General features: G+C 37.4%; 7 protein-coding genes across 12 annotated transcripts; 5 read left to right on the forward strand and 2 right to left on the reverse strand.

Annotated features, from left to right (window-relative positions):
- The first annotated feature begins 228 nt into the window (after positions 1 to 228).
- On the forward strand, positions 229 to 4,243 carry LOC108863403 (probable boron transporter 3). Of its 2 annotated transcripts, none has more exons than XM_018637816.2 (13): positions 229 to 469; positions 934 to 1,060; positions 1,154 to 1,236; positions 1,352 to 1,544; positions 1,618 to 1,756; positions 1,827 to 1,992; positions 2,074 to 2,240; positions 2,304 to 2,477; positions 2,558 to 2,653; positions 2,730 to 2,864; positions 2,941 to 3,257; positions 3,330 to 3,600; positions 3,755 to 4,243. In XM_018637816.2, the coding sequence occupies exons 2-13, from the start codon at positions 951 to 953 to the stop codon at positions 4,124 to 4,126; spliced, it is 2,223 nt and encodes a 740-aa protein (XP_018493318.2). In that variant the 5' UTR covers positions 229 to 469; positions 934 to 950; the 3' UTR covers positions 4,127 to 4,243. The 2 variants fall into 2 exon arrangements, with proteins under 2 accessions (XP_018493318.2, XP_018493317.2); XM_018637815.2 differs by having other exon boundaries at positions 230 to 469; positions 937 to 1,060.
- Positions 4,244 to 4,542: 299 nt separating this feature from the next.
- On the forward strand, positions 4,543 to 5,970 carry LOC108859568 (autophagy-related protein 8h). The gene is made up of 5 exons (XM_018633478.2): positions 4,543 to 4,702; positions 4,805 to 4,860; positions 5,318 to 5,370; positions 5,464 to 5,582; positions 5,657 to 5,970. The coding sequence occupies exons 1-5, from the start codon at positions 4,660 to 4,662 to the stop codon at positions 5,743 to 5,745; spliced, it is 360 nt and encodes a 119-aa protein (XP_018488980.1). The 5' UTR covers positions 4,543 to 4,659; the 3' UTR covers positions 5,746 to 5,970.
- A 5,902-nt stretch (positions 5,971 to 11,872) lies between these two features.
- Positions 11,873 to 14,354, forward strand: LOC108862498 (zinc finger CCCH domain-containing protein 34). The gene is made up of 7 exons (XM_018636650.2): positions 11,873 to 12,259; positions 12,358 to 12,530; positions 12,617 to 12,682; positions 12,780 to 12,902; positions 13,001 to 13,291; positions 13,365 to 13,688; positions 13,770 to 14,354. The coding sequence occupies exons 1-7, from the start codon at positions 12,181 to 12,183 to the stop codon at positions 14,088 to 14,090; spliced, it is 1,377 nt and encodes a 458-aa protein (XP_018492152.1). The 5' UTR covers positions 11,873 to 12,180; the 3' UTR covers positions 14,091 to 14,354.
- Positions 14,355 to 15,458: 1,104 nt separating this feature from the next.
- Positions 15,459 to 18,638, forward strand: LOC108862497 (bifunctional 3-dehydroquinate dehydratase/shikimate dehydrogenase, chloroplastic). Of its 2 annotated transcripts, none has more exons than XM_056986658.1 (11): positions 15,459 to 15,763; positions 15,924 to 16,165; positions 16,359 to 16,464; positions 16,542 to 16,760; positions 16,830 to 17,176; positions 17,259 to 17,322; positions 17,403 to 17,509; positions 17,600 to 17,748; positions 17,855 to 18,003; positions 18,082 to 18,244; positions 18,340 to 18,638. In XM_056986658.1, the coding sequence occupies exons 1-11, from the start codon at positions 15,521 to 15,523 to the stop codon at positions 18,378 to 18,380; spliced, it is 1,830 nt and encodes a 609-aa protein (XP_056842638.1). In that variant the 5' UTR covers positions 15,459 to 15,520; the 3' UTR covers positions 18,381 to 18,638. The 2 variants fall into 2 exon arrangements, with proteins under 2 accessions (XP_056842638.1, XP_018492148.2); XM_018636646.2 differs by having other exon boundaries at positions 15,460 to 15,763; positions 17,403 to 17,511; positions 17,596 to 17,748.
- A 716-nt stretch (positions 18,639 to 19,354) lies between these two features.
- Positions 19,355 to 22,533, forward strand: LOC108863215 (uncharacterized). 2 transcript variants are annotated; one of them, XM_018637565.2, is made up of 2 exons: positions 19,355 to 19,486; positions 20,285 to 22,533. In XM_018637565.2, exon 2 carries the CDS (start codon positions 20,320 to 20,322, stop codon positions 22,291 to 22,293), a length of 1,974 nt encoding a protein of 657 aa, XP_018493067.1. In that variant the 5' UTR covers positions 19,355 to 19,486; positions 20,285 to 20,319; the 3' UTR covers positions 22,294 to 22,533. The 2 variants fall into 2 exon arrangements, with proteins under 2 accessions (XP_018493067.1, XP_018493066.1); XM_018637564.2 differs by lacking the exon at positions 19,355 to 19,486 and adding an exon at positions 19,770 to 19,922.
- On the reverse strand, positions 22,526 to 25,571 carry LOC108863216 (uncharacterized). Of its 3 annotated transcripts, none has more exons than XM_018637567.2 (9): positions 25,464 to 25,571; positions 25,143 to 25,308; positions 24,142 to 24,546; positions 23,939 to 24,050; positions 23,453 to 23,765; positions 23,301 to 23,373; positions 23,135 to 23,225; positions 22,960 to 23,039; positions 22,526 to 22,868 (listed from the first exon to the last, which is right to left on the reverse strand). In XM_018637567.2, the coding sequence occupies exons 1-9, from the start codon at positions 25,517 to 25,519 to the stop codon at positions 22,734 to 22,736; spliced, it is 1,431 nt and encodes a 476-aa protein (XP_018493069.2). In that variant the 5' UTR covers positions 25,520 to 25,571; the 3' UTR covers positions 22,526 to 22,733. The 3 variants fall into 3 exon arrangements, with proteins under 3 accessions (XP_018493069.2, XP_018493068.2, XP_018493070.1); XM_018637566.2 differs by having other exon boundaries at positions 24,142 to 24,558; XM_018637568.2 differs by lacking the exons at positions 25,143 to 25,308; positions 25,464 to 25,571 and having other exon boundaries at positions 24,156 to 24,356.
- Positions 25,572 to 25,814: 243 nt separating this feature from the next.
- Positions 25,815 to 27,953, reverse strand: LOC108857018 (prolyl 4-hydroxylase 2). Its single transcript, XM_018630936.2, has 7 exons — positions 27,691 to 27,953; positions 27,536 to 27,593; positions 27,344 to 27,448; positions 26,802 to 26,859; positions 26,477 to 26,652; positions 26,313 to 26,382; positions 25,815 to 26,237 (listed from the first exon to the last, which is right to left on the reverse strand). The coding sequence occupies exons 1-7, from the start codon at positions 27,828 to 27,830 to the stop codon at positions 25,942 to 25,944; spliced, it is 903 nt and encodes a 300-aa protein (XP_018486438.2). The 5' UTR covers positions 27,831 to 27,953; the 3' UTR covers positions 25,815 to 25,941.
- Between the last annotated feature and the right edge of the window lie 29 nt (positions 27,954 to 27,982).

The following is a 27,982-nucleotide window of genomic DNA, read 5'->3' on the forward strand; positions in this document are numbered from 1 at the left end:
TCGAAAAAGATTACAAATCATCTATCCGAGGAAATATCAGTACCAAAATCCAAATTCTCTTTGATATAAGCACATGTCATTGTTTGGGTCGAGAGAAGGAGATAATGAATCAACTTAACTAAACAAAAGGCAGAGATTCATTTTAATTAAAACATTAATTAAAAAGTGAAACAGAGACATGTCTATGCCGCGTTATTAGACAAATGTGTACAAACTACCAACCAATCACGAGCTGTGTCTGTCTGAAACCCGAGGCAGAAACACAGAGACAAACATCTCTTCATCTCTCTCTCTCTTCCCATAAAGATCTCAACATCACTCTCACTCTTATTTTTCTCTCAACATTTTTAATCTGCAACAGTTTAAAAAATCTCTCACAACTCTCCTGAAGAGGCCAAGAGCAGAGAACGCAAGCTGCACATTTGCTTCTTCTTCTTCTTCTGGGCACTTCTAACCTGTTTTGTCTTTGGTAAGTGTTCTTTTTTTTTCTTTTCTTTCTGATCCATTCTTGAATCCAAGCTTAGATCCCATGTCTCGTACTTCTCTGTTTAACTTTTTGTTCTTTTTACCAGCTTTTTTATTTTTCTTTTGAGATTTCCAGTAAGAATATGCTGTAAAGTTTTCTCCTTTTTGCCAAATAAAATCTACTGTACAACCGCAATCAAGGCTTTGAGTACATCTTTTTAGCTTTCCTGGATAGATATTCATATTTGGATCTGAGGTTTCTTAGTAAACTGAATATTCACTTTAATATACCCATTCAAAATAGTTATATTTCTCTTTGTTTATTTTTTGTATTTTCAGAGTAAAAACCAGTTTCAGCTACTTAGAAAAGTACTAAATCTGAATCAGTTGGATTTAGCATTCTAATATTGGTTAATAGTGTGCTTTGTCTTAACCATTCACTTGCTCTAATTCTTTTTAACTTTGTAGCAGGACACCAAATCTAAATGGCAGAGGCAGAGAGCTTTGTCCCTTTCCAGGGCATAAAGAATGATGTCAAAGGGAGACTCAGATGCTACAAGCATGATTGGATCAGTGGTTTCAAAGCTGGTTTCAGGTACTTTCATTTCTCTTCTCTTTTGCTTTTTTTTTTCTTATACTTGAGAGAGATGAGGTTTGATCTTAGTTTATGCAAAAAAAAAAAAACTAGGATTCTGGCACCAACAACTTATATATTCTTTGCATCTGCCATTCCTGTGATCACATTTGGAGAACAGTTGGAGAGAGATACTGGTACAACAACAACCACACTTTTGCTCCTACACTTACTACTATCTTTAATGTTAATGAGAGAGTAAAAGAGAACTTTAAACTTGTATGTTTTTGTTTCTTTTTGCAACTTGGCTAGATGGGAAGATCACAGCTGTTCAAACCTTAGTTTCAACTGCATTATGTGGAGTGATACACTCCATTATAGGAGGCCAGCCGTTGTTGATCCTCGGTGTTGCAGAGCCTACTGTTATAATGTACACCTTCATGTTCAACTTCGCTAAAAATAGACAAGACTTGGGGTCTAGTCTCTTTCTTGCGTGGACTGGATGGTAAACTCCAAATCTTTGTCTTTGCATAATAACAACAAAAAGAAGTATTCATCATTCTCTTCTTCTTTTGAAGGGTTTGCTTGTGGACGGGGCTATTACTGTTCTTGTTAGCTGTATTAGGAGCTTGCTCCTTTATCAATCGGTTTACTCGACTTGCTGGTGAACTCTTTGGTATCTTAATAGCCATGCTTTTCATGCAAGAAGCCATTAGAGTAAGTACTAAGAGCTTACAGTCACAACTTTATAATGCCATTTTGTTTGAAACTCTTTACCTTTTTACAGGGCATTGTGGATGAGTTTGGTGTCCCTGGAAGAACAAATCCTAGTTCAGCTGAGTTCCAACCTGCTTGGGTGTTTGCAAATGGAATGTTCGGTTTAGTTTTGTCTTTTGGACTTCTGTATACCGCACTTAAAAGCCGTAAAGCAAGGTCTTGGAGATTTGGTGCTGGTAAAGGAACCTTTACTGTTCATTTATCATAGCAATGATGAAGCGATCAAGACCACTGATACTATATCCTTGTGATTGCAGAATGGTTGCGAGGGTTTATAGCAGACTATGGTGTGCCAGTGATGGTGGTAGTGTGGACTTGTGTATCATACATACCTTGGAAGAGTGTTCCTCAAGGGATACCAAGACGTCTCGTTAGTCCTAATCCATGGTCCCCTGGTGCATATGAGAATTGGACTGTCATTAAGGTACTTGATCAGTTTCCTCTCTGCTTATTACTATTAATGCTCATATTTATCAAACTGTTGCAGGAGATGATGGATGTGCCTGTTGTTTACATACTTTTAGCATTGGTTCCAGCTTCAATGATCGCTGTTCTTTACTACTTTGACCATAGCGTAGCTTCGCAGCTAGCACAGCAGGAAGATTTCAATCTTAGAAAGCCACCTTCTTTCCATTATGATCTGCTTCTTCTTGGTTTCTTGGTAAAGATGAAGTCTCTGTTGATTTTGCTTATTTAATTTTTACAAAATAAATTAAAATGGTGAAACTCTTCTTCTGTTAGACAATCCTATGCGGTCTCATTGGGATTCCTCCATCTAATGGTGTCATCCCACAATCACCAATGCACACTAAAAGCTTAGCAACACTGAAACATCAGGTTTGTTATTATTACTTCACTCTGTTTCTTTAAAGGCCTCACTGTGTTTCTTTAAAGGCCTTGTTGATGTGTGTAGTTACTACGAAACAAACTCGTGGCAGCTGCACGCAAATGCATCAGGGACAAGGCAACTCTAGGAGAAGTCTATGTAAGCATGGAAGAAGCTTACCAGCAGATGCAAAGCCCTCTGATACACCAAGGACCTTCTCGGGTATTGTGTCCTAGTATCATCTACATCAGTTTATAACTCATTACAGACTTTTTAACTCATTCCTGAATTATATCAGATTCAGGGACTCAAACAGTCACAGATGCAGAAGGGTTTAGGATTAGCAAACGCAGATACGCTGGTGGATGAAGCGGTGTTCGATGTGGAGACAGAAGTGGAGAATGTGTTGCCAGTGGAAGTAAAAGAACAAAGACTAAGCAACTTTCTTCAAGCTATGTTGGTTGCTGGATGCGTTGCAGCGATGCCGTTGATCAAAAGGATCCCGAGTTCGGTTCTTTGGGGTTACTTTGCTTACATGGCCATTGAAAGCCTCCCAGGGAATCAGTTCTGGGAGAGGATTGTGCTTCTCTTCACTGCTCCAAGCAGGAGATTCAAGTAAAACAACATCATCATCAAAAGCCTTTTCTTTCTTCAGACAAGAATATATATATTTTTTTCTTTTTGCAGAGTTCTTGAGGATAACCATGCGGTGTTTGTTGAAACAGTACCGTTTAAGACGATGGCGATGTTCACTTTGTTTCAGACGGGGTACTTGCTGGTCTGCTTTGGGATCACGTGGGTTCCGGTGGCTGGTGTTTTGTTCCCGTTGATGATAATGTTTCTTGTTCCGGTGAGGCAGTACGTGCTGCCTAACTTCTTCAAAGGAGCTCATCTTCAAGACTTGGACGCTGCTGAGTATGAAGAAGCACCTGCTCTCTTATCATTCAACCTCAAACCAGTAAATAAACTCTCTTGTTATTCTTCTTCGTTGTATAAAATTTTAGAGCTTTCTTGAAAATCAAATAAACTCAACATGCACTAATCATGTATAGTTACCGTCTAACGATTTCTTGAACATTTAAATAAAGTTTATTATTTTGGTGTGCATCAAGGAAGGTGAAGTGAGCCGTGCGACGTCGTTTGCGGACAGTGGAGAAGTGATGGACGGGATGTTCACGAGAAGCAGAGGAGAGATAAGGAGAGTGAGCAGCATTAAGCTTGGTGGTGGTAGCGGAGGATGTGGATCGGCGGGAGGTTCGCCTGCGGGTGGAGTGGAGTTGATGAGGAGAGTGGTGAGTTTTCAGAATCCAAGAGTTTCGGAGAAAGTGTATATACGGAGCTTAAGTGATTACAGAGGAGGAGGAGGAGGAGAGAGTAGTCCAAGGTCGCCGGCTGGAAGAGCTCCTCTCAGTCCACGGTTCACCGCCGCAGGAGGTGGAGGAGGAGGAGAACAGAGACTTTCTAATTTAGGAAAGTCTGTTTAGTCAATATTGTTAGTGTCTTTAATTCATCTTAGTAACCAGCGACCGACCCTACGAAGGCTTTCTGTTATAACGAAATTACTGAAATGAAAAAGGGAAAAAAAAGATTATTCCGGTGAATTTAATTTTACTTCAAGAAAACGTTTTTTCTTTGATTTTTATACATTTGTTAGTAATTTCTTTGATTTTTATACATTTGTTAGTAATTTCTTTGCATTTTTTTCTTAAAAATACTTCTACAATAATGATAATCAATCTAAACAAATCAGATATAAGGTCCATTAACTTATGGGCTAACAAATAAGACAATGAGCCCATTAAGAAAGCCTGACTTGGCCAAGAAGTCGGAGGGAGACGAAATGTCAACTTTAACCAGCCTTGCGGTAACTACTTGTCTTTATTCTATAAAGCCTCTCTCTCATCTTCCTATCTGTCTTTCTCTCCTACCCTTTCTTCTTCAACAATCAAAGCAAACCACCACAGAAAAGAAAAAAAAAACAGCTTCGTGATCGTAATCATCCTCCGAAAAATCTACAATGGGGATCGTCGTCAAGTCATTCAAAGATCAATTCTCCGCTGGTTTGTTCTCGTTAATTCTGTTTTTGACTTTTTTTCCCGCGGAAACATAATGTGAGCAGATCTTGATCGGTCTTTGCCTTTTTTTGTTGTTGGATGGTGCAGATGAGAGATTGAAAGAGTCGAGCAACATCATTTCCAAATATCCAGATAGAGTTCCGGTTAGTTTTGATTAAATGCCTAGAGATCATTGTTTGTTTCTGAGTTGCCGTGTGATCATGGATCTCCTAGGGTTCGAATCAAATTCTAGGTTTAAGGATCTGGCGTGGGGATAAAGAAAGATTATGTTATTTTTTATCTTAATAATCAAATAAAACAAGATTGTTGATGTCAACTATTCTCTTGATCATCTATAACTCTACATCATCTAATGATTGAGTCAACCTTTTTATTTTTTTAGTCTTTTTTTTTATGACTAAGATGTGATGTGTCCGTAAGCCCTTCCTGGGATTTGAACATGTTGCCTTTTAGATCTAATCTATCTAAGAGTTTTAGCTGCTAAATCGATATTTATTAGTTTTTTCGTAGTCAAATTGTGTCTTTAGAATTTGTTTTTTAGTCTTACATGGTTAATTTCAGCATTATCATGTTTTTTTTACTGTGGATTCATCATTACAGGTAATTATTGAGAAATATTCAAATGCAGACCTCCCTGACATGGAGAAGAGCAAGTGAGTTTTTTGTGTCATCACCTAACCTGTTGGATTAAAGTGAATATATATCAATATACACTAATTGAATGAGTCACGTTTTGATGTGTGCAGGTTCTTGGTCCCACGAGACATGACTGTTGGACATTTCATTCACATGCTAAGCACTAGGCTAGAGTTAGATCCATCTAAAGCTCTGTTTGTTTTTGTACAGAACACACTTCCTCAAACAGGTACCCAATGTTAAAGCCTTTTCTTAATAATAAAACAGCCCTTAATAGATAACTCTTGTCTTGATTCTCTCCAGCTGCTCGCATGGACTCCTTGTACAATACTTTCAAGGAAGAAGATGGTTTCTTGTACATGACTTACAGCACCGAGAAGACATTCGGCTAACCCAACAAAAAAACAAAAAAAGATTCGTTGCTTTAATATTTGAAAAGCTCGTTTTCTGAATAATCCGTTTGTTTCATTCATATTTGTGTGAATAAATGAATGTCAGCTCTTGTTGTTGCTGTTGTTAATTAGCTGACCTTTGTACAGAAAAGCTAAAAAAAAATTTGACTTTGTAAATCGTATTCAATAATAAAACTATGTGATGATATGATTCACACGAAACTCTTTCTTTGTTTATGTACCCTTAGATAAAGGAACACAAATATTTATTTGCAAGCACGTAAGTTAGGGGAGATATGGGTAAACTGAGGCCTAAGAAAATTCAATGTCAGCGCGTTAGACGTGTACCATACGACTTGGATTGTGTGTTGTGAGTTGAACCGTAAACTTTAGAATATAGTTTGTGTATATCCTTTAGTCAGATTTTATTTATGAATACTTATTTTTCACAACAACTGAAACCATGGAACAAACACATTTGCGCTAAGATGTTACGACGGGATACATGGTCCATTCGATTGGATAAAAGCATCTCTTTTTTTTTGGTCGGCATAAAAGCATCATTGTGGTTTTCGGAACTTTGGTGCTCTTCTCTAGTGATATAGATTCGGATATTCCTTACTAATAAAGACACAATACTATATAATAAAAGTAATTGATCCAGGACTTAGTTTAAGAAAGGATAACACATCACGTGTTCTGAGACTATGGTCGGCCGAGCTTCACAGGGTTCCAAACTTCAAACATAAAACATAAAAGAGTTGAAGCCTCATCAATAGTTGAAAATTAGAGATGCATGTATCCAATCCAACCAACTTAAACCAAACTCCAACGTCAGCTAACCAAAACCAAGCCTAAAAGATTATTTTTTCAAGACGTGAAAATGTCGGTCATGTTGGAATGAAACTACTGCTACCTAGGGCCTACTGCCTATTTGTTAAAAAGATGACTTTGTTCGGAAATTACTACACTAAATGCTTAACCTAGACATGTATTTGATACAAAATTTGAATGTTAGCCGGCCTTTTACAAATAAAAATATGAGTAATGGAGGAACCTTTTTTGGTTTTATTAAATTAAATCTTAATTTATTTTTCTTTTTGCTAAATATTCTTAAATTCTTTTTTTTTTTGCTAAATTGTAAATATCATATATATGAAAAGTGATTTTACATAAACAAGATCATAATTTGACACATCTTGGCAAAAAAAGAAGGGAAAAAACAAGATGAATCAACAACATCCAACCCCATGGATTTCATTGCCACTTATTGCAACCATAACAGCATAAGTGAATTAAAAAGCTTGTTTGATCTTCTTGAGGAAAATATATTCCTCATCTCCCTGTCAATGCACCTGAAGACAACTGCTACCAGCACAGAAACACTGTTATGAATGAGGTTATTCCTCTGTTTCCAATTATGAAAGACGACTGCTTGTGACACTAGCTACCATTTCTTAAATTCTTTTAATGCAACCATTTTTGTTAAACCTTCAAGCATCAACCGTTTTTTTGACATTGGACACCTCATTTCTCTCTATTAATCTATGTAATCATGCAATCATTTTTAATCGTAGTTCACATGTCTACATCGGCTCGTGGAGGGCATGCCATTGGTCAAAACTAAAGATGCCACTAATATTTTAAGCTGAAATGTACCAATGTATTTCAACCACTGGTTCTCAAATAGCCAATAGGAACAAATCTTGATGCGTTCCCTCTAGGCCGCTATGTTTATGCTTACACTATTCTTTTTATCAAGGTATCTCACTTTTAACGGGACTATCATTTGAGTCAACACTTGATAATATATATTTTCTTAACTTGATAATACTTCATAACGTTAATATTGTGAAATACAATAGGAGTTTTGATCGGTCAATATAGCTTTGTGACTTTTGTCCTTTGATTTTTTTGCCATTACTAAATAACAAAGAACGAAAGTGTACATTTCTTTGTTTCCTTGGACCAGATTGGGCCTTTTAAATAGAACACACACCGTTTTGAAACTGTACATTTCTTTGTTATTGGACCAGATTGGCCACTTTCGTTACATACCATAATGGGTTTTTTCTTACGTTGATCACAATCTTCTCACGTTGGCCGTCCTAATCGCTCTAGACACGTTTAACTATATCTAGAGTAGGCCTAGAGTCTAGAGTAAGTTATAAGTACTATTCTATTTTTCTGATCATGAGTTGTAATTTGTAACTTGAACGAAGAGGGTTTGTTTAATCTATATGCTTCTCTGGAGATAATTAATTTGGAATATGGTTTGGTTGCTTAAGGCTGTTGTTTTATTAGAGCATTTGATTTTATGAAATTTATATATGCTTCTTGATAAGAAGGAATCAAAGCATAATCTTGAGGTAGTAAAGCTATTCGTGTTCATGGAATTTGGAAAGGAGAAAACATCAATTCAATTCAAGAACGGGCCTTGTGGTCAAGTGGCAGTGGACGGGCCTGGAACGCTAACACGTTTCAGGTTCGATCCTCCTGCTATGCGAAACTAAGTCACATTGTTCTATTCACCTAACGCGGATATGAGTCCATACTTTAGGACCTATTTGAATGCCCAAGAGAAGAAGTCCATCCGCGGGCTTGCGACTCCCCAGGAGGTTAGGTCTGGTTCCAATAGTGACCCGGGTTTAACCCTTTTAGTTAAAAAAAAAACATCAATTCAACACGTCCAAGACTAGATTAAAAGATTTTGAGGTATCTAATCTTCTTGCTGCTGTCTGGATAAGGAATATCATTTTAGAATATGTGTGTTGTTGACTTGTTCCTTGGACCTTTTAAAATCTTTCTAAGGTATCCTCAGATCAAGATGGGCTACAAAACTCTCAAGCTTCAGAATATGAAAAAACATAAAGAATAAAGGTTTTATATGTTGTATCTCTTTTATTTCTGTTGTTTTATCCACAGAAAATGATTCTACAATCTTTATGAGTCAGTGTTTTCTGTGTATTCAGTTTTCATGTCGGAAAAAGTTTTTGGAAATAACAGATAAACCTTGGATGAAGATGCCACTATGAATGTCTTGTGGAGTTTATTTGCATGTTTTAAGATGAAGTTTGAACTCGCATGATTTAAAAGCTTCAGATGTGCTTATAGATTTCGTCATTGCCATTGGCTCGAGACTCTGGTTGAATTGTTGTTATTACTGAAATAGCAACATTTAAAACACGTAAATACTTGTGTATAGTTTCTGCCAGCAAGAAAGAAAAACGAAAGTACCTGTATAGTTTTCTTGTATACTAATCAAAATACTCCCAACAATATTATATTATCCAAACGTCATGCAACAGGCAAGACAAGGATGTTTACGTGCCTTAATCCATTCAATATTATAGTTTAAAGTAATTTTGAACTTTTACAATTATGTGCACTGAAATTTTTTTAATACTTATAGAGAAACAAGAAAAGTAATTTTGCTCGCCGACATTTGGTAGATGAAGAAAGGAGGGGATGTTACCAAAGATCCTTTGGAGAATAACATAATCTTCAAAGCTGTTCACATGTGTCTCATTCCTGTCCAAGTCAAACCATATACCATTTTTATTCTTTATTTCAGTATACAAGTTTATTAGCTTATTATCATTACTATTACTCTAAACTTCTTTTGCAGAAATGCTTTTATTAGTGCTCATTAGGGCTGACTAATTTTCACTTTTCAACTTTACAAATCGGAAAAGCTTAATTTTCTTGCAGTGAAGTGACAGATTGATACGCAATAGCTTACGAAGTATCTCAAGTTTGGTCTCAATCATAAACACTTTTCTATATTTATATTACTAAAGGTAAGTTCAAAATTTGATTATTCGTATTTGATATGAAATGTCTTTTGGTGTGCAAGATCTTGAGGTTTTTATTAATAGTTTCAAATATGTAACATATCCAAATTGATTCCATCGGTGGCATGGTAAATCTACATTTATCTACCAAGAACCTTTAATAGCTTCTTTAACACCATACGGATATTTAATAATCTACTATTTAAAATACTAGACAACTATGAACCTGTTGTTGAAAAAAAATAACCAGAGTCAATCAAATTGTAACTAAATGAACTGAACTTGATTATATTTGGCTTTTGTTGTTCAAATTAAATTCTCACTGAGTGGAAAAAGTTAATTTGAACTTTATGAAGAGAATGGGCTGCTTTACCTACTACTCTCAAGGAGCCTTCGGGTTAGTTTGGTCAGCAGTTTAGTGGACAGTTATTTTGGAGTACATCTAAACCGTTGGTTATCAGCTTACTGCTTTCTGTTGCCGTTAGATTGGTCATTTCATGACCAGAACATTTTGACTTCTTTAAGTGATTTTATTGCTCGCAAATAGACTTCTAGATTATCTCACGCGCATGTCTAAGTAACTGAACGTCAGACGCTATAAGATCCAAATTATTTTTCAAAAAAAGTTGTGAAAACGAAACTTTTTTTTGTTACCTTGGAGAAATAATATATATATAGCTTTTTTTCCAAACGAAAATGAAGAAATATCTACAAATATAAGACTATTAGTATCTGTTTTCTTTTGTTGGTATAATAGTATCTGCAGATTTTTATATATAAATCTTTTTTTAAAACTGTTCTTTTGAATATTTTAAATGAAATTTAAACAATACCATGCATAAAATAACATACAATTTCTTAAACTGTTTAGTCTACACTGATTTTATATTTAATTTCTGAACTATAAATTTTCAAAATAGTGTTAATATACTACTATAAATTAAATATTAACTTGCAGTTTATGTTTCAGAATATTATTTCAGTGTTCACAAACTAAGGGATAGTCATTAGCTCTATAGAAATATATCACCTAAAACAAGTAACCGAGATCTATTACTACAGTTACTCAGCATGGAACGAAATGCTTCGACTAAACTCCTTCCGCCCTGATTGCAAAAGTTCTAGCAGTCCATCTGTGTGACTTTTTCCACGCATTATTGTCTGATTTCAACAAAATATAAAAAATTTCAGACTGTCAATTACTCGTTAGATTAACCTCTTCAAAGTCACCATCGATAGAATTTACGGAATTGTCCGGAATATCGAAATATCATCTTCCGTATTTGAAAATTTTCTATGTATTTCATTTTTACATCTTTAAACTCTGATTTACTGGCAAAAACTGCCCTTTGTAATTAATGGTGTTTCTTCTATAAGTTAACTTTCTTGTGAGGTTTATTTAATATAAGTGTGTGTTAAAAAAATATCTATCACAGCCAATGTGCAGTGACTTAAAACCCAAAAAAAACTATTAGTTAGATCATTTTCTTTTTGAAATGGTAGATTATACATAATAAAAACGATTTAGAACTTATAACCAATACAACTGACTAAACTTTTTATGAACATTCAAGCAAGCAATTTAATAGTTGTTTAGACCATTTTGGACCCTGGTTCTGCAAAACCATAAGTTAACAATATAATCACAAAAATATAGAAAGTACAAAGACAGTTTCATCTGCCAAACAACATTATACCAAAATGTTCTTAATTTTGGTAAATTAATTCTGATCCTAACTTGCCACTGTGATACTGCTGAAGTAACATTATAATTGTGATTGTTTCCTTAACAAAAATAACTGTAGACAGTCACGAGTGAATAGTGATGCAAGAAAGTTTCAGTTTCTTATTGTAGTTATATACACCACCGATATTAAACTGGAAACAAACTCGACAATACAAAACTTTCTAAAATCTAGGACTGTGCTTATCTATACAAAAATCTAATCAACATCCCTTTCCTATACGCAAATGCACAAATAAACAAACAACAAATCAAAAAGGTCAAGTTATGTAGACTAAATGGCTTGAAGTACTACCCAATACGGCAGCCTAGTGATTGAAGATAAGCTTTTCTATAAATATTTAACCTTGAGCTTAGCTTTGTGATTGTAGTCTATGCACTCAAAAACTTTCACCTCACAAAATATCAGAGTTTGATTTTTTTTTTTTTTTTTTTTTTGGTTTTCACTCTTGTAACAATTTTTTTGTGATATTTTTCATAAATGTTAAAAAAAAGAGAATCTAAAAAAATAATAAAGGGAAGTGAGTTGTAAGTTTGGCGCGTACATTAACAACCCACCGGCAAAACACCCACGAAAAAGGCGACCACGCATAAAGAAAGATCAAAACCTCCCATCGCCCTTCCAAAAAGAACATATTATAATCTTTTGTTACAAAAAAAATTATATAATCAAAAAAATTATACTATTTTCTTTGTATTTCAAAAAAGTTTGTAGCTTTGAAGGTAGAGAGATCAAGCGACTGAGAGAAAGAGAGAGTGGTGTGGAAACTAAACCACGATCTGAGTTTTTCCGACAGCAATATTCTCCGATCGGAGCTTTAGACATTCCGACAGAAGCATAAAAAGATCGTTCCTTTCGTGTGTGTGTGTGTGTGTGTGTTAGGGGTTTGTCGGAAAATGGAGCGGTACGGTCGCGCCGGTGAAGAAGGGCCGCGATCGGATCCGTCGATTGAATGGGCCTCTCGTGGAGTCGAAGGTAACGTAAATGCAGCGCCTTTGATTCAGCTTAGGTTGATTAAAGGATTATATATATATATATATTTAATAAAATGTGTGTGTGTGTGTTTTTTGTAGGTTCGGTGTGGCGGTTAGGGTTAAGCGGCGGAGGAGCTGGAGGAGGAGGAGGAGGAGGAGGAGAAGGGTACCCGGAGCGATCAAATGAGCCTGATTGTATTTATTACTTGCGTACCGGCGTTTGCGGGTACGGTTCAAGATGTCGGTTTAATCACCCGCGAGATCGTGGAGCGGTAAATAAAGTTTCCCACTTTTGATTCCTCTGTTTCAGATCGTTGAAATGTTTTTTCTTTTTGAAAGCCCTTAGTTTGTTGTTTAGGTTGTTGGAGGTGTGAGAGGAGGAGATGGAGCTTTACCGGAGAGAATGGGACAACCGGTTTGTCAGGTTTTGTAATACTCTTATCTCTGTCAAACCGATCAAACAATGCAGTTTTAAAAGAAAGTTGTGAACTTTAGATTGTTTTGTTTTTTGGTTTGATCAGCATTTCATGAGAACGGGAACGTGTAAGTACGGTGCGTCTTGCAAGTATCACCATCCCAGACAAGGAGGAGTTGGTTCCCTTGCGCCTGTCTCGTTAAGTTACTTGGGATATCCATTACGTGCGGTTTGTGTTCTATAACCTCTCTATTGGTTTATACACACACACACACATTTGTATTGTTATAGTAATCTCTTAAAGCTCCTCTGAAACTTGATTTACAGGGAGAGAAAGAGTGTTCTTATTACATGAGAACCGGCCAGTGTAAATTTGGTTTAACCTGTAGATTCAACCATCCAGTGCCTCAGCCACAGCAGCAGCAGCAGCAGCAACAGACGCAAACTATTTATCCAACAATTCAATCTCAACCAATGCCTTCGTCTCAGCAATATGGTTTAGTTTTGACAAGGCCTCCTTCTCTTTTATCTGGTTCTTATCTTCCAAGCCCATACGGCCCACCACCAATGGTTCTGCCTCCAGGAATGGTTACATACCCTAACTGGAATCCTTACCAGGTATCACTCCTTTAACTTTCCTTTTTTTAACATTTTCTTCCATTTTGGTAAGTGGATCAGTTGATTCTTTTAGGCTTCTTTGACTGCAATGCCTTCTCCTGGAACTGGAACACAACCTTCTATTGGATCAAGCTCTGTTTATGGAGGAGTAGCGCCGTTATCTCCTTCAGGTACTGCTTATACAACAGGAACATACCAATCTGGTGGACCTTCCTTGACTACTACTTCAAAAGAACAATCTTTCCCTCAGCGACCTGATCAGCCAGAGTGTCAGTACTTCATGAGAACCGGAGACTGTAAGTTCGGTGCTTCGTGTAGATACCATCATCCTCCTCTGGATGCAGTTCAGACTAATACTGGTGTTCTCCTCAGCTCCATTGGCCTTCCACTTCGTCCGGTAAGTGTTTGTTATGGACACATGTTTTTGCTAGTTTTTGGTGTGCGACAAACTTCTTGAATAATATGTTATGACGCACAGGGCGTAGCGCAATGCACTCACTTTGCGCAACACGGTATCTGCAAGTTTGGACCAGCGTGTAAGTTCGATCACTCTATGGCTTCTTCACTAAGCTACAGCCCGTCTGCTTCGTCGCTAACGGATATGCCTGTGGCTCCATACCCAGTTGGTTCATCCTCGCTCAGCGGGGCTTCAGCTCCAGTAAGCTCAAGCGTTGAAACCACCACCGCAGAGGCTGTGACTGCTGTAGTTTCTAGCGTGAACAGTCAAGAGCTAGCTGAGACGGGTGGTGACTCAGCTGGTGTTAGTGGCAGTATAGAAGCAAAGACTTCTTCAATTTAAAGAAAAAGAGAGAGGAAAATGTCCTCGAGATTCTTGATGAAGTAAACAACATTAAGAAAAGAAAAAAGAAGATTATTGAATGGGGTTTGAAGATTCGATGGAAGCAGAGAGAGAGAGAGAGACCAAAACCAAAAGCTTCTGTCATTTTACCATTTGTCCATACATAAATAAATATATTCTCTCATACGGCCATATCTCTCTCTCTCTGTTTTTGCTTTCTTGAACAACGATTACTACTAATAAATGGCCTTTATTCACACGACCTTTTACATCCCCTGTTTGTTTTAGTCGTTCTAGATGTTTGTTGAATCCCGGAGGAACATGATTCTTAAGGATTCTATCATAGTCTGCAAGCTCAGAGGTTTGTATATATACTTTTAGCTATCTAAAGGTGTTGTGTTACATACAGTTCAGCTCCTTGTACCGCTCTTTGAATACTTTGGCTTTGTCTTTCAACTTCTTCCTCTGTTTTACCTTCTATCTCAGAGGCAATGCTTCTCTGTTCTCACAAGCACTATTGAAGTCTCTTCTGCTCCATGTTGAGAACCCCCTGGAGATTAACAGTAAGTAAACAAGTAAAAAACAAATCAACTATCAAAGTGTCTAAAGAAACTTTAAATAAAAGAATTACACTTTTTGACTTTCCGCCTAACTAGATTTTGACCCGCGCTTTTGAAGCGCGGGATATTTTACGATGAAAAATTTCACTAATAATTTAACAAATATTTTGGTTATTTTTAAAGAGTCTGTATTTAAAATATTTTTGCATTTAAATCAGTATTTTTAAATTCAACCCAATTGTGATTATACCGGTTAATCTGGAGATCTGACAATTCAATTTATGTTTTTAAAATATTCATATTAAAAATCACTAAAACCCGAGACTAACCGATTGAACTGATGGATGACCGATATGTAATCTAATTGGATTTAAATTGTAATAGTTTCATAATTTGTAATCTTATAATCGAAATTTTAAAGTTCACTATTTTGCCATTTATGAAATTATGACGTTTCTACAAAATTTTAAAGAGAAAATGATAGATATAAAATAACTAAGATTAATTATTGTATTATTTGGAAACATTGATAGTAGTATAAAGAATATATTGTTTGGAAACATTGATAGTAGTATAAAGAAATAAGTATATTGTTTGGAAACATGGATAGTAATATAAAGAAAGGAACATTAGTGACTTAATGTATGTTTAACTATAAAGTATAAAAGTGTATTTAATTTAAAAACTTACAAAATAAATGTTAGGTCCAACAAAATGTTTCTGTTTTAATAAGATAGATGTTGCCACCTAACCAAAGCCACCTAACCATTTTGGTGTAATGTATAAATATGAAAAATATACCAAATTTTATTTTTTAGAATCTGAAAAATTTGGAAAAGAGTGAAAAATTTGGGCGAGTGTGACGTCTCAATGGCGTCTTCTTCCACTAATGCTCGCCTCACCAACCCTCCTCCTCATCTACTCTCCACTCCACGACCGTCACCAACATCCGTCGCCAACCTCCGTCTTCCCGCCGCCGATTTTCCTCTCCTCTTTAAATCGAACCTCTTCTCCTCCGCCGAACTATCTTCCTTGCGTATCAGAAGCGTGCCGGTTCCGGTAGTATTCTCCGATCGACGGCTACTACGATCCATGAAGTCAAGCAATGTCTATGTTAGTGATTCTCTCCTTTTAGTTTTGATTTTCATTTGGTTCTGTTCTGTTCTGTTCTGTTCTGTTCTGTTTAGTTAGTGTTTCTGTTTCTGTTCTGTTTCGGACAGTGCTATAGAGAACCGATTGTGTAATGCTATCTTGTTTTTTTTGTTAACCTTAGGTGGCTTCAGATTCTATGGAAACGGAGATTGGAAGTCAAAAACTTGCGAAAAATCCGAGCTTGATCTGTGCTCCGGTGATGGCGGATTCAGTAGACAAGATGGTGGTTGAAACTTGCAAAGCTCAGGACTTGGGTGCAGATTTGGTGGAGATTCGATTAGATAGTTTGAAAGAGTTCAACCCTCTTGAGGATCTGAAAATTATAATACAGAAGTCTCCTCTTCCAACTCTATTCACCTACAGGTTTGTGTGTGTATGCTTGTGTCTGTGTGTGTGTGCTCAAGCTTGAGACTTTTATTGTGTTTGATATGGAACTTCTTGTGTTCACTTCTACTGAGCTTTTAAATGAATGATGCTTCCTACTTAAGTTATGGGTTAGTTCTTGTGGTGTAGTATGAGTAATGTTATTGTGTTTGTATGATGACTTCTCCTGTAGGCCAAAATGGGAAGGTGGTCAATACGAAGGTGATGAAAAAGAGCGGCTAGATGTGCTCCGTTTAGCCATGGAACTTGGAGCTGAGTACATTGATGTTGAACTTCAGGTTACCATCATTAAAAACTGAAAAGTGTTTTGGTGCTAATTGGTTCCTCCTCCTAACTTCATATTTGTATGTTTAAGGTTGCAAGCGAGTTCATCAAGTCGATTAAAGGAAAGAAGCCTGCAAATTTCAGAGTAATTGTTTCTTCACATAACTATGAGAGCACCCCTTCCGTTGAGGATCTCAATGACCTCGCTCTAAGAATACAACAATCTGGAGCTGACATTGTGAAAATCGCTACTACGGCTGTGGACATCATAGATGTTGCTCGCATGTTCCATTTAACCTCAAATGCTCAAGTAAGCTGCCTTGCCTTGAGTGCTAGCCATTAGGTTTGCTTCTCATCTCTGAATGTGTTGGCATTTCAGGTTCCAACAATAGGACTTGTGATGGGGGAAAGAGGTCTAATGTCACGGATTCTCTGCTCCAAATTTGGTGGATATTTAACCTTTGGCACCATAGAATCCGGAAAAGTTTCTGCGCCTGGTCAACCGACGATCAAGGAACTGTTGGATCTTTACAATTTCAGAAGAATCGGTCCTGACACTAAGGTGTATGGAATCATTGGGAAGCCTGTCAGTCACAGCAAATCACCTATTATTCACAACCAAGCTTTCAAATCAGTTGATTTTGATGGAGTGTATGTTCACCTCTTAGTTGATGATCTTGCAAGCTTCCTCAAAACATACTCATCCTCTGATTTCGCTGGATTCAGGTTTAGCTATCAAAATTCTGAAGTAATTGAACAGAATCATTTTTGGATGAATAATGTTAAAAAATCTTTTGTTACCTTGCAGCTGTACAATCCCTCACAAAGAAGCTGCGTTGAAATGTTGTGATGAGGTTGATCCATTGGCAAAGGTCTGGTTTGCTAATAACCACTTACTATCTGATAGAGTAAATAGCCATCCTGCTTCACTCTGAATATTATCTTTTAACAGTCTATAGGAGCTGTGAACACTATACTAAGAAGACAAAGCGACGGAAAGTTGCTGGGTTACAACACCGATTGTATTGGTTCCATTTCTGCTATTGAGGATGGGCTTAGAAGTAAGTTATATGTTTCACATCATTAACCTCCTGTTGTTGCTCCTCGTGGTTTTACTCATTGTAGCCTTTTTTTCTTTTGTTAAGGGTCAAGTGATCCAAGCAGTGTACCTTCTTCTTCTTCTTCGCCGTTGGCTGGTAAAACAGTGGTGGTTATTGGTGCTGGTGGAGCAGGTAAAGCACTTGCTTATGGTGCAAAAGAGAAGGGAGCCAAAGTTGTGATTGCTAATCGAACTTACGGTAAAATACACTACTCTTCCTCATCCTCGTCTCTATTTGGTTGTCATGTTGGTGGTAGTAACTGATGCTATGTTGTTTTTTGGTTCCTGGTGTTGTGTATTTGAAGAACGAGCACTAGAACTCGCAGAAGCAATTGGAGGCAGAGCGTTAGCTCTCAAGGATTTAGACAACTTCCACCCAGAAGATGGCATGGTATTGGCCAACACAACGTCTATGGGGATGCAACCAAACGTTAATGAGACTCCCATTTCCAAGGTTAGCCCTTCTTGTAAACAACTCTTACATTCTTTTCTGTTACAAATCTGTAATCTATAGCTTTTTCTGTTTCCTTAGGATGCATTGAAGCACTACGCACTAGTGTTTGATGCGGTTTATACTCCAAGAATCACACGACTGTTGAGGGAAGCAGAAGAATGCGGAGCCATAACAGTGTCGGGGTCAGAGATGTTTGTGAGGCAGGCTTACGAGCAGTTTGAGATTTTCACCGGTTTGCCTGGTAAGTGTGACTTATTACTAAACACAACTCACTGACTTTTACCACTCACCTCTCGGCTGTTAATATGAAAGCTTTATGTTGGATTTGTTGTGCAGCTCCAAAGGAACTCTACTGGCAAATCATGTCAAAGTACTGAGACCTCGCTTGTGTGTGTGTATCTGTATCTTCTTTTTCTTCTTCTTCTTCTTCTTCCATGGAAACTCAATTCCAATAATTTTTTTTTTTTTTTAAAAATGCTATTTGTGTTCTCAGAGAAGACCCTTTATGATGCCATAGCATGGACTTCTCTCTGTATCTTTATATATACAAACGATAAAACTTGTTGAGTTGATGATAGAAACTTAGATTTTTGCAGAGTACAATGTCGATTGCTGCTTGTGAAATTTTGTACATCTCTGTTTATCGTCTTAACTTAGTGACAACATAAATAGAACACTTTTACCATCAAAATCTTCCTTTGATTACACATAAAGTAGGAAATAATAACTTTTGAAAAATCACTAACTGAATATTCATTCCGTTTAAGATGTTTTAGAGTATATCTTTAAAGTTTTCATACATGTTGAGAAACGTCTTAAATTCTGACTATAATTATACCTTATGTTTTCAATACATGATGTTCTTAATTTTTGAAATAAAATTTATTAACAATTAATGTTATATGACTAAGGTTACTATGCCATATATTTTACTTTTGGTCAATATGCAGTAAAGCTAAGCTGTAATGTTCATCCCTTTTAATGGCTGATTTACTTAGATCCTTCTGGTTGTACTTCAACATTATCATCAACCCTAAAAAAAATATTGAAACACCACATATAACTAAAATGGTGTTACAATGAATAGTTGTATATGGAATAATATTTTTATTTAGAAAATATAAAAAATTAAATGTTTTTTTTAATTTATGTGCTTATAAAAAATGGACAAAGTATCATTTTGTGATTAAGTATTTACCACAACTTTTACCCAATCAAAATACAGTAAAAAAATTATTGAAACTTACAATTTATTATTATTAGTTAATAAAAGTGGATTAAATGTAAACACTATGGCATCGAGTTTCGAGATTTATTTGCAAAAAAAAATTATTTCCCGCCAAACTAAAATTGGGAAACGATCATTTTCCCACGCGAAAACGGGACAAAGAATAAAAAGGTCTCACAAAGAGTTTTCATTTTCCGCCAGATCTTTTTGTTTCTGCTTCTCTCCTGACGTCTCGTCTCCTTCTCAACAAAGAAAGTAAGCTTTCCTTTTTTTCTCTCTTTCTGATTTTATTGTTTCCATTATTTGATTCGTAATCTTCTGTTCCTTGATACTTGTCTGAATCTGAATCTCAACGTAGCTTCTTCTCGCTTTCTCACCTGAGCTTCTCTTGTAGTTTCCCAGATTTTTTTTGATTCAAAGGTTTTTTTTTGCTCTCACTCGCTAATCTGACTGTAATCTCAAAATTTTAATTGTAGCAAAATTGAAGGGCTGGTCTGCAATTAATTCATAACACGTCATCTGTTAAAAGTAACCCCAAAACTTAACCAAACTTACTAGAAAACCCCACAATCATAATAATACCCAGAAAAAAGGTTTGATTAGTTTTTTAGTTTTAATTAACATCATACATCCGTCGTGAATCTAACCCCGGAGTCCTCCATCTCCGCCGTTTGGGCCTCTCTCTCCTCCGGTAAGCTCTTGATATTTCTCCAGATCGTATAATTCAATTTTCATTCTGGACAATTCTACTCTGTTTCGTTGGATTCACGACTCGCCGTTCGTTTATTACATCAAACTCTTTCGAATGTTTGTGTTTTGATTCTCTTATGCTTGTCGTAATCACAATCTGGGTATTGAAGAGAACTTAGACACATGTCTAGGGTTTTTGTCTTTTTGTCGGAACTTTATTACATTTTCCCAAAGTTCTTACCTTTTAGCCAAAGTATGTGTTTTTATATCAAAGGTTGTACCTTTATCGTTGGTATGTGATTTGCACCACATTCATTTAACTGATATAAGCTTTATCTCTCTCTCTCTCTCTGTGTGTAACAGGATCCAAGCCTATGATACTTGTGTTGAGTTAAACTATGAATATCAACAGAGACGAGGCTCTTAGAGCCAAAGATTTAGCGGAGGGACTGATGAAAAAGACTGATTTCACCGGGGCTCGTAAGCTTGCCTTGAAGGCTAGCAAAATGGATCCCAGCTTGGAGAACATAACGCATATGACGATGGTGTGTGATGTCCACTGCGCTGCGACGGAGAAGGTTTTCGGGAACGAGCTGGATTGGTACGGTATACTTCAGGTTGAGATGAGTGCTGATGATATATCCATCAAGAAACAGTACAGGAGGCTGGCGCTTCTTCTCCACCCTGATAAAAACAAGCTCCCCGGTGCCGAGTCTGCTTTCAAACTGATCGGTGAGGCTCAGAGGATACTTTTGGATAAAGACAAGAGGACGGTTTATGATATTAAACGAAGAGCTTGGAGAAAGCCTGCACCTGCACCTTCCTATAGAACCCAGCAGGTGCCGAGGAACCGTGCGCAGCAGGCAAGCGTTAATTTGAGGAATGTCTACAACGAGTTGAGAGCCGAGAATAGGCATCCTCAGCAGAAAGCAGCTACTCAAGCCCGACCACCACCAGCAGCTTTCAGTCACCGTCCTACCTTTTGGACTTCTTGTCCCTTCTGCCGGATGAGGTATGAGTATAAAAGGGAATCTATCATGAAAGAGACTACTTGTCTGGCTTGCAAAAAACAGTTCACTGCGTTGGAAATACCTTTCCAGAATGTAGTACCACCGGCAGCAAACTCGTACCAGACTAGTTCTACTTTCACACAACAGAACAAGGTTCCAGCCCAAAATGCTTTCAACGAACCGCACAAGCGTCAACCAGATGGTCCTCCTCCCACTGGTCCCTCTGGAAAGGCAACGGCTACTGGAAAGAAGAAGAGGAAGAGAAAGAATATGGATGAATCTAGTGAAAGCTCTGACAGTGAAAGTGATAGCGAAGCAGAAGATAATGCATATGGTAATACTATGGCGGCAGCACAAGGTTTGGGGTCCAACGGAGGACAGCAGCCTCGGAGGTCAGTTAGGAGCAAGCGGCAGGTTTCTTATAAGGAGAATGTGAAGGACGATGATGTAGACTTAGTCAATGAAGATGGAGAAGGGTCCGGTAAAAATATAGATACTGAAAAGGAAGAAGAGCTAGAAGACAAAAAGCAGACACATGAAACATTGCCGAATGGCATAAACCCAAATGAAAAGATTAAAGAAGACCAGGTCAAGGTGGAAAGTGAAGATAGTGTCAGTGATCCAGAGGATGATTTATGTTCAGGGAGTGAAGCAAAACCAAATGTTATCAACTGTGATGATCCTGAGTTCAGTGATTTTGATAAGCTGAGGGCAAAAGACTGCTTTAAAGCTGGCCAGATTTGGGCTTTATATGATGATGGAGAGGGGATGCCTAGATTTTATGGTCTCATAACACAAGCTAAAACAACTCCAGTTTTCTTGGTAACGTACAAGTGGTTAGAATCAGAAGAAGATGAAGAAGCACGAAACTTGCCTGTCTCTGTTGGTGAGTACAGACTTGGGGGAGAGGAGAAGACAGATAACACTGACGTGTTCTCTCATTTTGTCCAGATGAAAGTAGGAAGGGCCCGGCGCTTTAAGGTCTTCCCAAAGAAAGGAGAAACGTGGGCCCTATTCAAGAACTGGAACAAGGACTTGCCCTCAGACTCAGATTCTTCTCATGAGTATGAGTTTGTTGAGATCCTGTCTGATCATGTAGAGGGAAGTGCAATATCAGTAGGGTTCCTGTCTAAAGTGGAAGGCTTTAAATTTGTTTTCTGTCCAATGCCAAAGGATGGATCAGACACTTGTGAGATTCCACCTCATGAGTTCTGTAGATTCTCACATGGGATTCCGTCAAACAGATTGAATGGAACAGAAGGCAGAGGCGTGTTAGAAGGTTGGTATGAGCTGGATCCAGCTGCTTTACAAGTCCCTGGTTCACAAAACATACCAGGAGAAGAAGCAGCTCCACCTTCATGATCTGCCTGTTGACTTGCTCAACAAAATTGGAGCTCTTCAGAGGAAGGCCTTTTGTTAAGCTCTATCTATACCTCAGAGTTGTTCTGAAGACATAGCCAAGTCATGATTAGGAGATTGTTTTGTTGTTTGTCGCTAGCCCTTGCGTTTTCTATTTCTTGGTTTACTCAGACTTGTAGCTTAATCAGCATGTGCTTCTTAAACTACATTATTGTTAACAGTAAGAATATGCGACTTGAAAAATAGCACCAGTGTCAACTTCTCTTTTACATAGTATCATTGTCCCCACCAAAAGGGTCACAAAAAGGAGCTCTGAATCTCTGATTAACATATTCCAAGAAGAGTGGATACATTAACATTTAACATGTCACTTCTGGATCATATGAGCAACTTCCATGGTACAAACTCATTGAATAACAGAGAAACCAAACTGAGATTTACATTCATACTTGAGTTGAGCTTTCTGCAACACGCATACGCCAAGCGAAATAATGAAGGTACAACGAGTTTAAGCATACAGCTATCGCAAAACCAAGAATCCCTGCAAATAGTATAGAGTAGATTGGCGGTAGCCTAACCTGCAACAGAGAGATTGAGAAAGTGTTTTAGTTTCCATTAATCAGTAATCATATATAGGAGAAAAATCCCTTTTAAGTTAGTATTGCTTACTGTAGCATATAATAGATGAACCAAAATGCCCACAAGAGCAAACTCAAGTGCTGCGTATGTCCATATGTATTCTCTGATGGCTGCAGAGTCAGATTGTAATAACAAAAGTTCTCAAAATTTGTTTCCAAACAAAAGAAAGAACGAGAATTTGGAGGTCTCTGTGGTTGTTGTTTACCTAGGACGATTGCAAAAAGGGATGCTAAGAGGCCCAACATTAACGAAAACGGCGCTGCTATGTAGACAGCTTGCGTGTTCAAGTCCCGAATCTACAAAACAAACCTTGTCAATATCGTTTTGCAACAAAGTACCAACCAAGACAAATCATTTGCATCAGTGGCTACCAGCAATTGCTCGAGGAAGAAGAAGTAACAGACTGAACTGATTAGAACCAGCACCACAAACTCTTGCCGAGCACTGCATCGAACCATTCAGTCCTCAGTTGTGTTATATCTCATAGAAATGGTGAAAAATAGAAGAAGAATCTTGAAGTTACCTAGCGGTTTGTGACTGCATGTTCTGTTGACTGCGATCACGCATGTTGTTTGGTTGATTAGCTGTAGGCACACGAAGCAATATAACCGGTAAGTTCTTCACTTCTTGTCTACAGACGTCACATGTTCTTGTCCCTTTTGTACTAAACCACTTGATGGCACACGCTTCGTGAACTAGTCTGAGGTCGCCTTTGCAGCTGCACTCCATTTTTAGTGTATTGCCTTCTTCGCACACGTCCAGACAGATCCTGCACACAGCTTCTTCTTCTGGAATTTCTTCATCGGTGTCTTCTGTAGAAACGGGAGAGTTTTGATCTGCCAAAGAAGGAAGAAGCAGCAACACACAATTTAAAAACGAAACGAAGATCATATAGAAAGCATATGACTGCACCAAGAAAGTTCAGTGACTGCCTCAATTCAACATTCACATGAGAACACTTGAGAACATACTGTATATGATTAAGATATAGTTAGATATATGTATGTACCTGAGCTTGTTACAGAGGAAACACGAGCTTTGTGGTTCTCGAAAGAAATGGATCTCACAATCACTTTGTTTCCCCCAGGCATGGACAATGACCTTGGAACTGCTGGATCTTTCTGCAACAAGATACAAATCTTTTGTTTATCTCCTTTTGTTTATTTTCACGTTTTACACACATTGTAACTGTAAGATAGAAAAAAAACTCACATTAGGAGGTTCACCTGGCACACCAACTGGACCCTGTGAAGGTACCACAGGAGACAACTTTGCTGCATGTCTAGATGGAAGGGACAAACATCTTTTCCAATAAGGAGAAGTTGTTGTTAAACCGGCAGTGTTGGAGGTTTTAGCTGTTTCCATGGGACCGGGAGATAGTAGAGAGCTTCTCTCGCTTTCAGGGTGAGCTACAACTTTCTTTTTCAAGCTTAGATTACGCAAGATTCCTCTTGGTGAATAGTAGCATGTACTGCTGCTTTTGAATGAGTTTGAGGAGGACTTTAGAGAACTATTTGAGTTATGGCCGGCAAGAAATGGAATTGGTCTAAGGGGTATTTGTATTGAAAGATCCAGGTGGGTTCTCCCCGGCACATATTCAGTATATTCTTCTTTTACCTGATGGTCACCCTATAAGTCCATGTAAAAGTTGAGTCCTTTCTCATGATATTACACAACATTGGAAGTAATAGATGAAGGTTGACCGTTACTTGACTTTTTGAAAAAAGATATTGACTTTGCAGTGGCACACATATGCAAAACTAAACCTCAGGCTCAGAATAATAAACAATCTTTCTCTGAGAAAACAGTCTAAACAAGTCAACAGATTTATACTACTTTTGTCATTTCACTTTTTGTTTCCTAAAGAAAAGCTGAAAACTTTTATTTATCTTTGATGATAACAGAGACAAACAAATCAAAAGGAGTTTATATCCGTGAATCACATTAATCAAATACAGATTCCAGACGAACAGAGAAGAAGAGAAACGATCCCAGATATTAACGTCTAGATCAACCCTAAGAAACAAAATTTAAAACAAGAAAGAAAAACACAGACACGGTTTCTAACGAATCTTCAAATTACCCGCGTGAAATTAAAAAAAAAAGTTTCAAATTTTTACCTTAGAATCTACAAACCCCAGAAGAATTAATTAAGGTTTTAAAAAGGAAGAATAGAGATTTTTGTTTGGGGTTGGGGTTTGGAGATTATGAACCTGAGAATGAGGAGGAAGAGGAGAAGACGAATCCTCCTCGTCCACGATTATAGCGATTTCTGGTTGTTGAGCTGCCCAATCTTCTTCTTGCTTCATCCTCATCGTACCGAAACTAAACCGATGATATATATTACTATACGATATCAAAGCTGATCTCACAAATATTCTGAGAGGGAGAGAGAGAGAATGAATCTATTTTTAATGAAATAAATTTGAAGTTTTTATATATACATTAGAAATTATTAAGCTGAATCCAATCCAACCACGACTGATTAACGAAACGTGTACACGTCAACATAGAAGAAAAACGAATCATATTACTTTCGACGAAGATGACGAGGATAATTCAACTTGGCCAGTTTCGAATCGAGCCTCATGTTCTTGTCTATTATTATTGTATCACTTTCTTTAAGATAAAATTATACTACGCCTTATAGATTTTTTCAAAGTATTATTATGTCTTTGGAATTGGGTTGGTAAGCTTTATAAGTGGCTTCATACACTTGTATACACAATTGTACTATAAACATTCCAAAATCGTTAATCACGATGATGTTTATTCTCTTCTAATACAACTCCTCTTGTTCAATTTTTCACTCTGTGCATAACTTGACCTACAAGTCAAGCCAGAAAACGATCACCCCTATAGACCTAATTGAAATGGAGAGTCTATTGATAAGAATTTTGTTTAACTCATTCAAGAACAGTCAGAAACAAGAAACTGAGAAAACGAAGCTCAATCAAGATAACAAGTACTAAATGGTACATAGAGAAGAAGAAGAAGTTTAAACTCTTTTAATTAACAAGCTTTACAGCTACGCCTACAGTTTCCAGGGAGCTCTGGAGTTCCCACCATATATTCAGGGTTCTTCCCGCATTCTCCAAGCACTGCCCATCTTTCACAGCTCTCGTTTACATCCGTACAGTTACCATCATGCGTCACAATCTTATCGAACGAGTCCACGTGGATCCACTTAGTTGCTGACCATTTCTCTCCTTCAATCACAGGACAACCTCCGTGAAGGCTTAATACATCTGGAGTTGCGTCTTCGTGGAGGTTAAAGAACAACAGCGCATCTCCTTTCCTCGGTTTCACTAAATAAAACATTCTTAATTAAGATAAAAAAATTATTAAGGAACTTATGATAAGTTCTCTAGTAGCTAGCTTACCAGCGATTCCTTTCTTTGCACAATCAGAAAGATCGTCTTTGTTTACAGAAAGCTTGCGGCGAGAAGATTCCTGCGGATAAAAATGTTCATTAAGACCAGACTAGAGTGTTCATTCGTGTATATATGTTAAGTGGGGGAAGTGATGGTTTAGTGTGAATACTAACCATTGCATTAGGGAAGACAGTTTCTCCACCCTTTGTGACATTTGATAGATACATGAGAACCGTTGCTATGCGGTGTCCACCACGGGCGATGTTGACTTTGTCGTGAAAGTAGTCAAAGTGTGCGTCATATTTCTGACCGTGCTCATATCTCAGCACCTGAAGGTCTTCTCCATTCTCTGTCACCAGAGAGTGTAAGGACTCAGAAACAATAACAATATCTTCTGAAAAGCTTTTCCAAGAGTTAAGGTTCCTTGTGAAAAACCTGATCTTGTGAGATAAAGATTGATACACTAATTATTATTTACCATTCGGAATGTCTTGTTACCTTTTGGGAGGAATGTCCATGTGGAGAGCTTGTCCTCTATACCAGAAACAATAGGATCCTGTTATTAAGCAAAAAAAGCTTTTAATGAAGATTGTAATCATTACTAAGTAACAACATGATTGATCATTATAGACATATACTTAGATGCATATTTTGTTGACTAGGAACTAGCTCTTAAATTGTTTAGTTGAAGTAGTAAGCATCAATGACAAAATCTATCAAGATCCAAGAGGCTTATATAGAAAGCTCCATGAACATGATCAGTGTAACTCAATATCAGTCCAATATGTGTGTAAACTAGAGATCTAATCAGAGCCGGATTTGGTCACGACCTAGTGAAACATTGTTCTTGACCTCCCCCCCTCCCCCCCTCCACCCAAAAAAAAATAGTTTATATACATAAACTAGACTCCCAAATTATGATTTTTTTTTAAAATTAAAGTTCTTATAATAATTGTCTATCACCTCCCCAAATCTCAGATCCAGCTTGATCTAATCTTTTAATCTATCAGAAATGGAAGGGAAACAGAAGAACATGTCACCTTTCCTTTGGAGATAAACGTGCCGGAGCTGGTTCGAACATCACTAACTTGACTCTCTCCATTGTCGTTATCAGCAACCGCAGATCTCTGCAGATTCTCTTTTGCCTTATTTTCAAACAAAAAAAAAATCAAAATCAGAAACATTCAATCCAAATTGAGATCAGACTCAAGGATTTAGTTTACTACACTTACAAGTGAGATCAGATGATCACATTCCAAGTCCGTTAGAAACCCTTCATACACAAATGCCCTGACCCAAATTTTTTTTCCAATTCATCAGAGAAGAAGACACAAAGCGGAAGCTCAAAAGTTTCAAAATTTAAATCAGGATTGAGGAAAATCAAAACCTTGGTTTTGAAGAAACTTGTTTGACTTTTGAAGGGTTGATGATAGAACTTGGAGAACTAATCAGAGAGGTAGAAGACTGAAGCTGGACGAGGAAGATGGTGACTAGTAGCAACAACAATCCACCGCGAGACATTGACATTAGTAACTCAGTCGCTTAGAGAGATCTAAAACTGGGAATAGCTTTCTTTTTTTGTTTCCAGGAAAATAAAGAGGGAAAGTTTTTATTTTCTCTTCTTCGGACAAAATGTCAACGGTCATGAACAGTGGATGATCTACCTAACGAGATGGCGA

The sequence above is a fragment of the Raphanus sativus genome, chromosome 5, assembly GCF_000801105.2.
Source record: "Raphanus sativus cultivar WK10039 chromosome 5, ASM80110v3, whole genome shotgun sequence".
Classification (NCBI taxonomy): domain Eukaryota; kingdom Viridiplantae; phylum Streptophyta; class Magnoliopsida; order Brassicales; family Brassicaceae; genus Raphanus; species Raphanus sativus.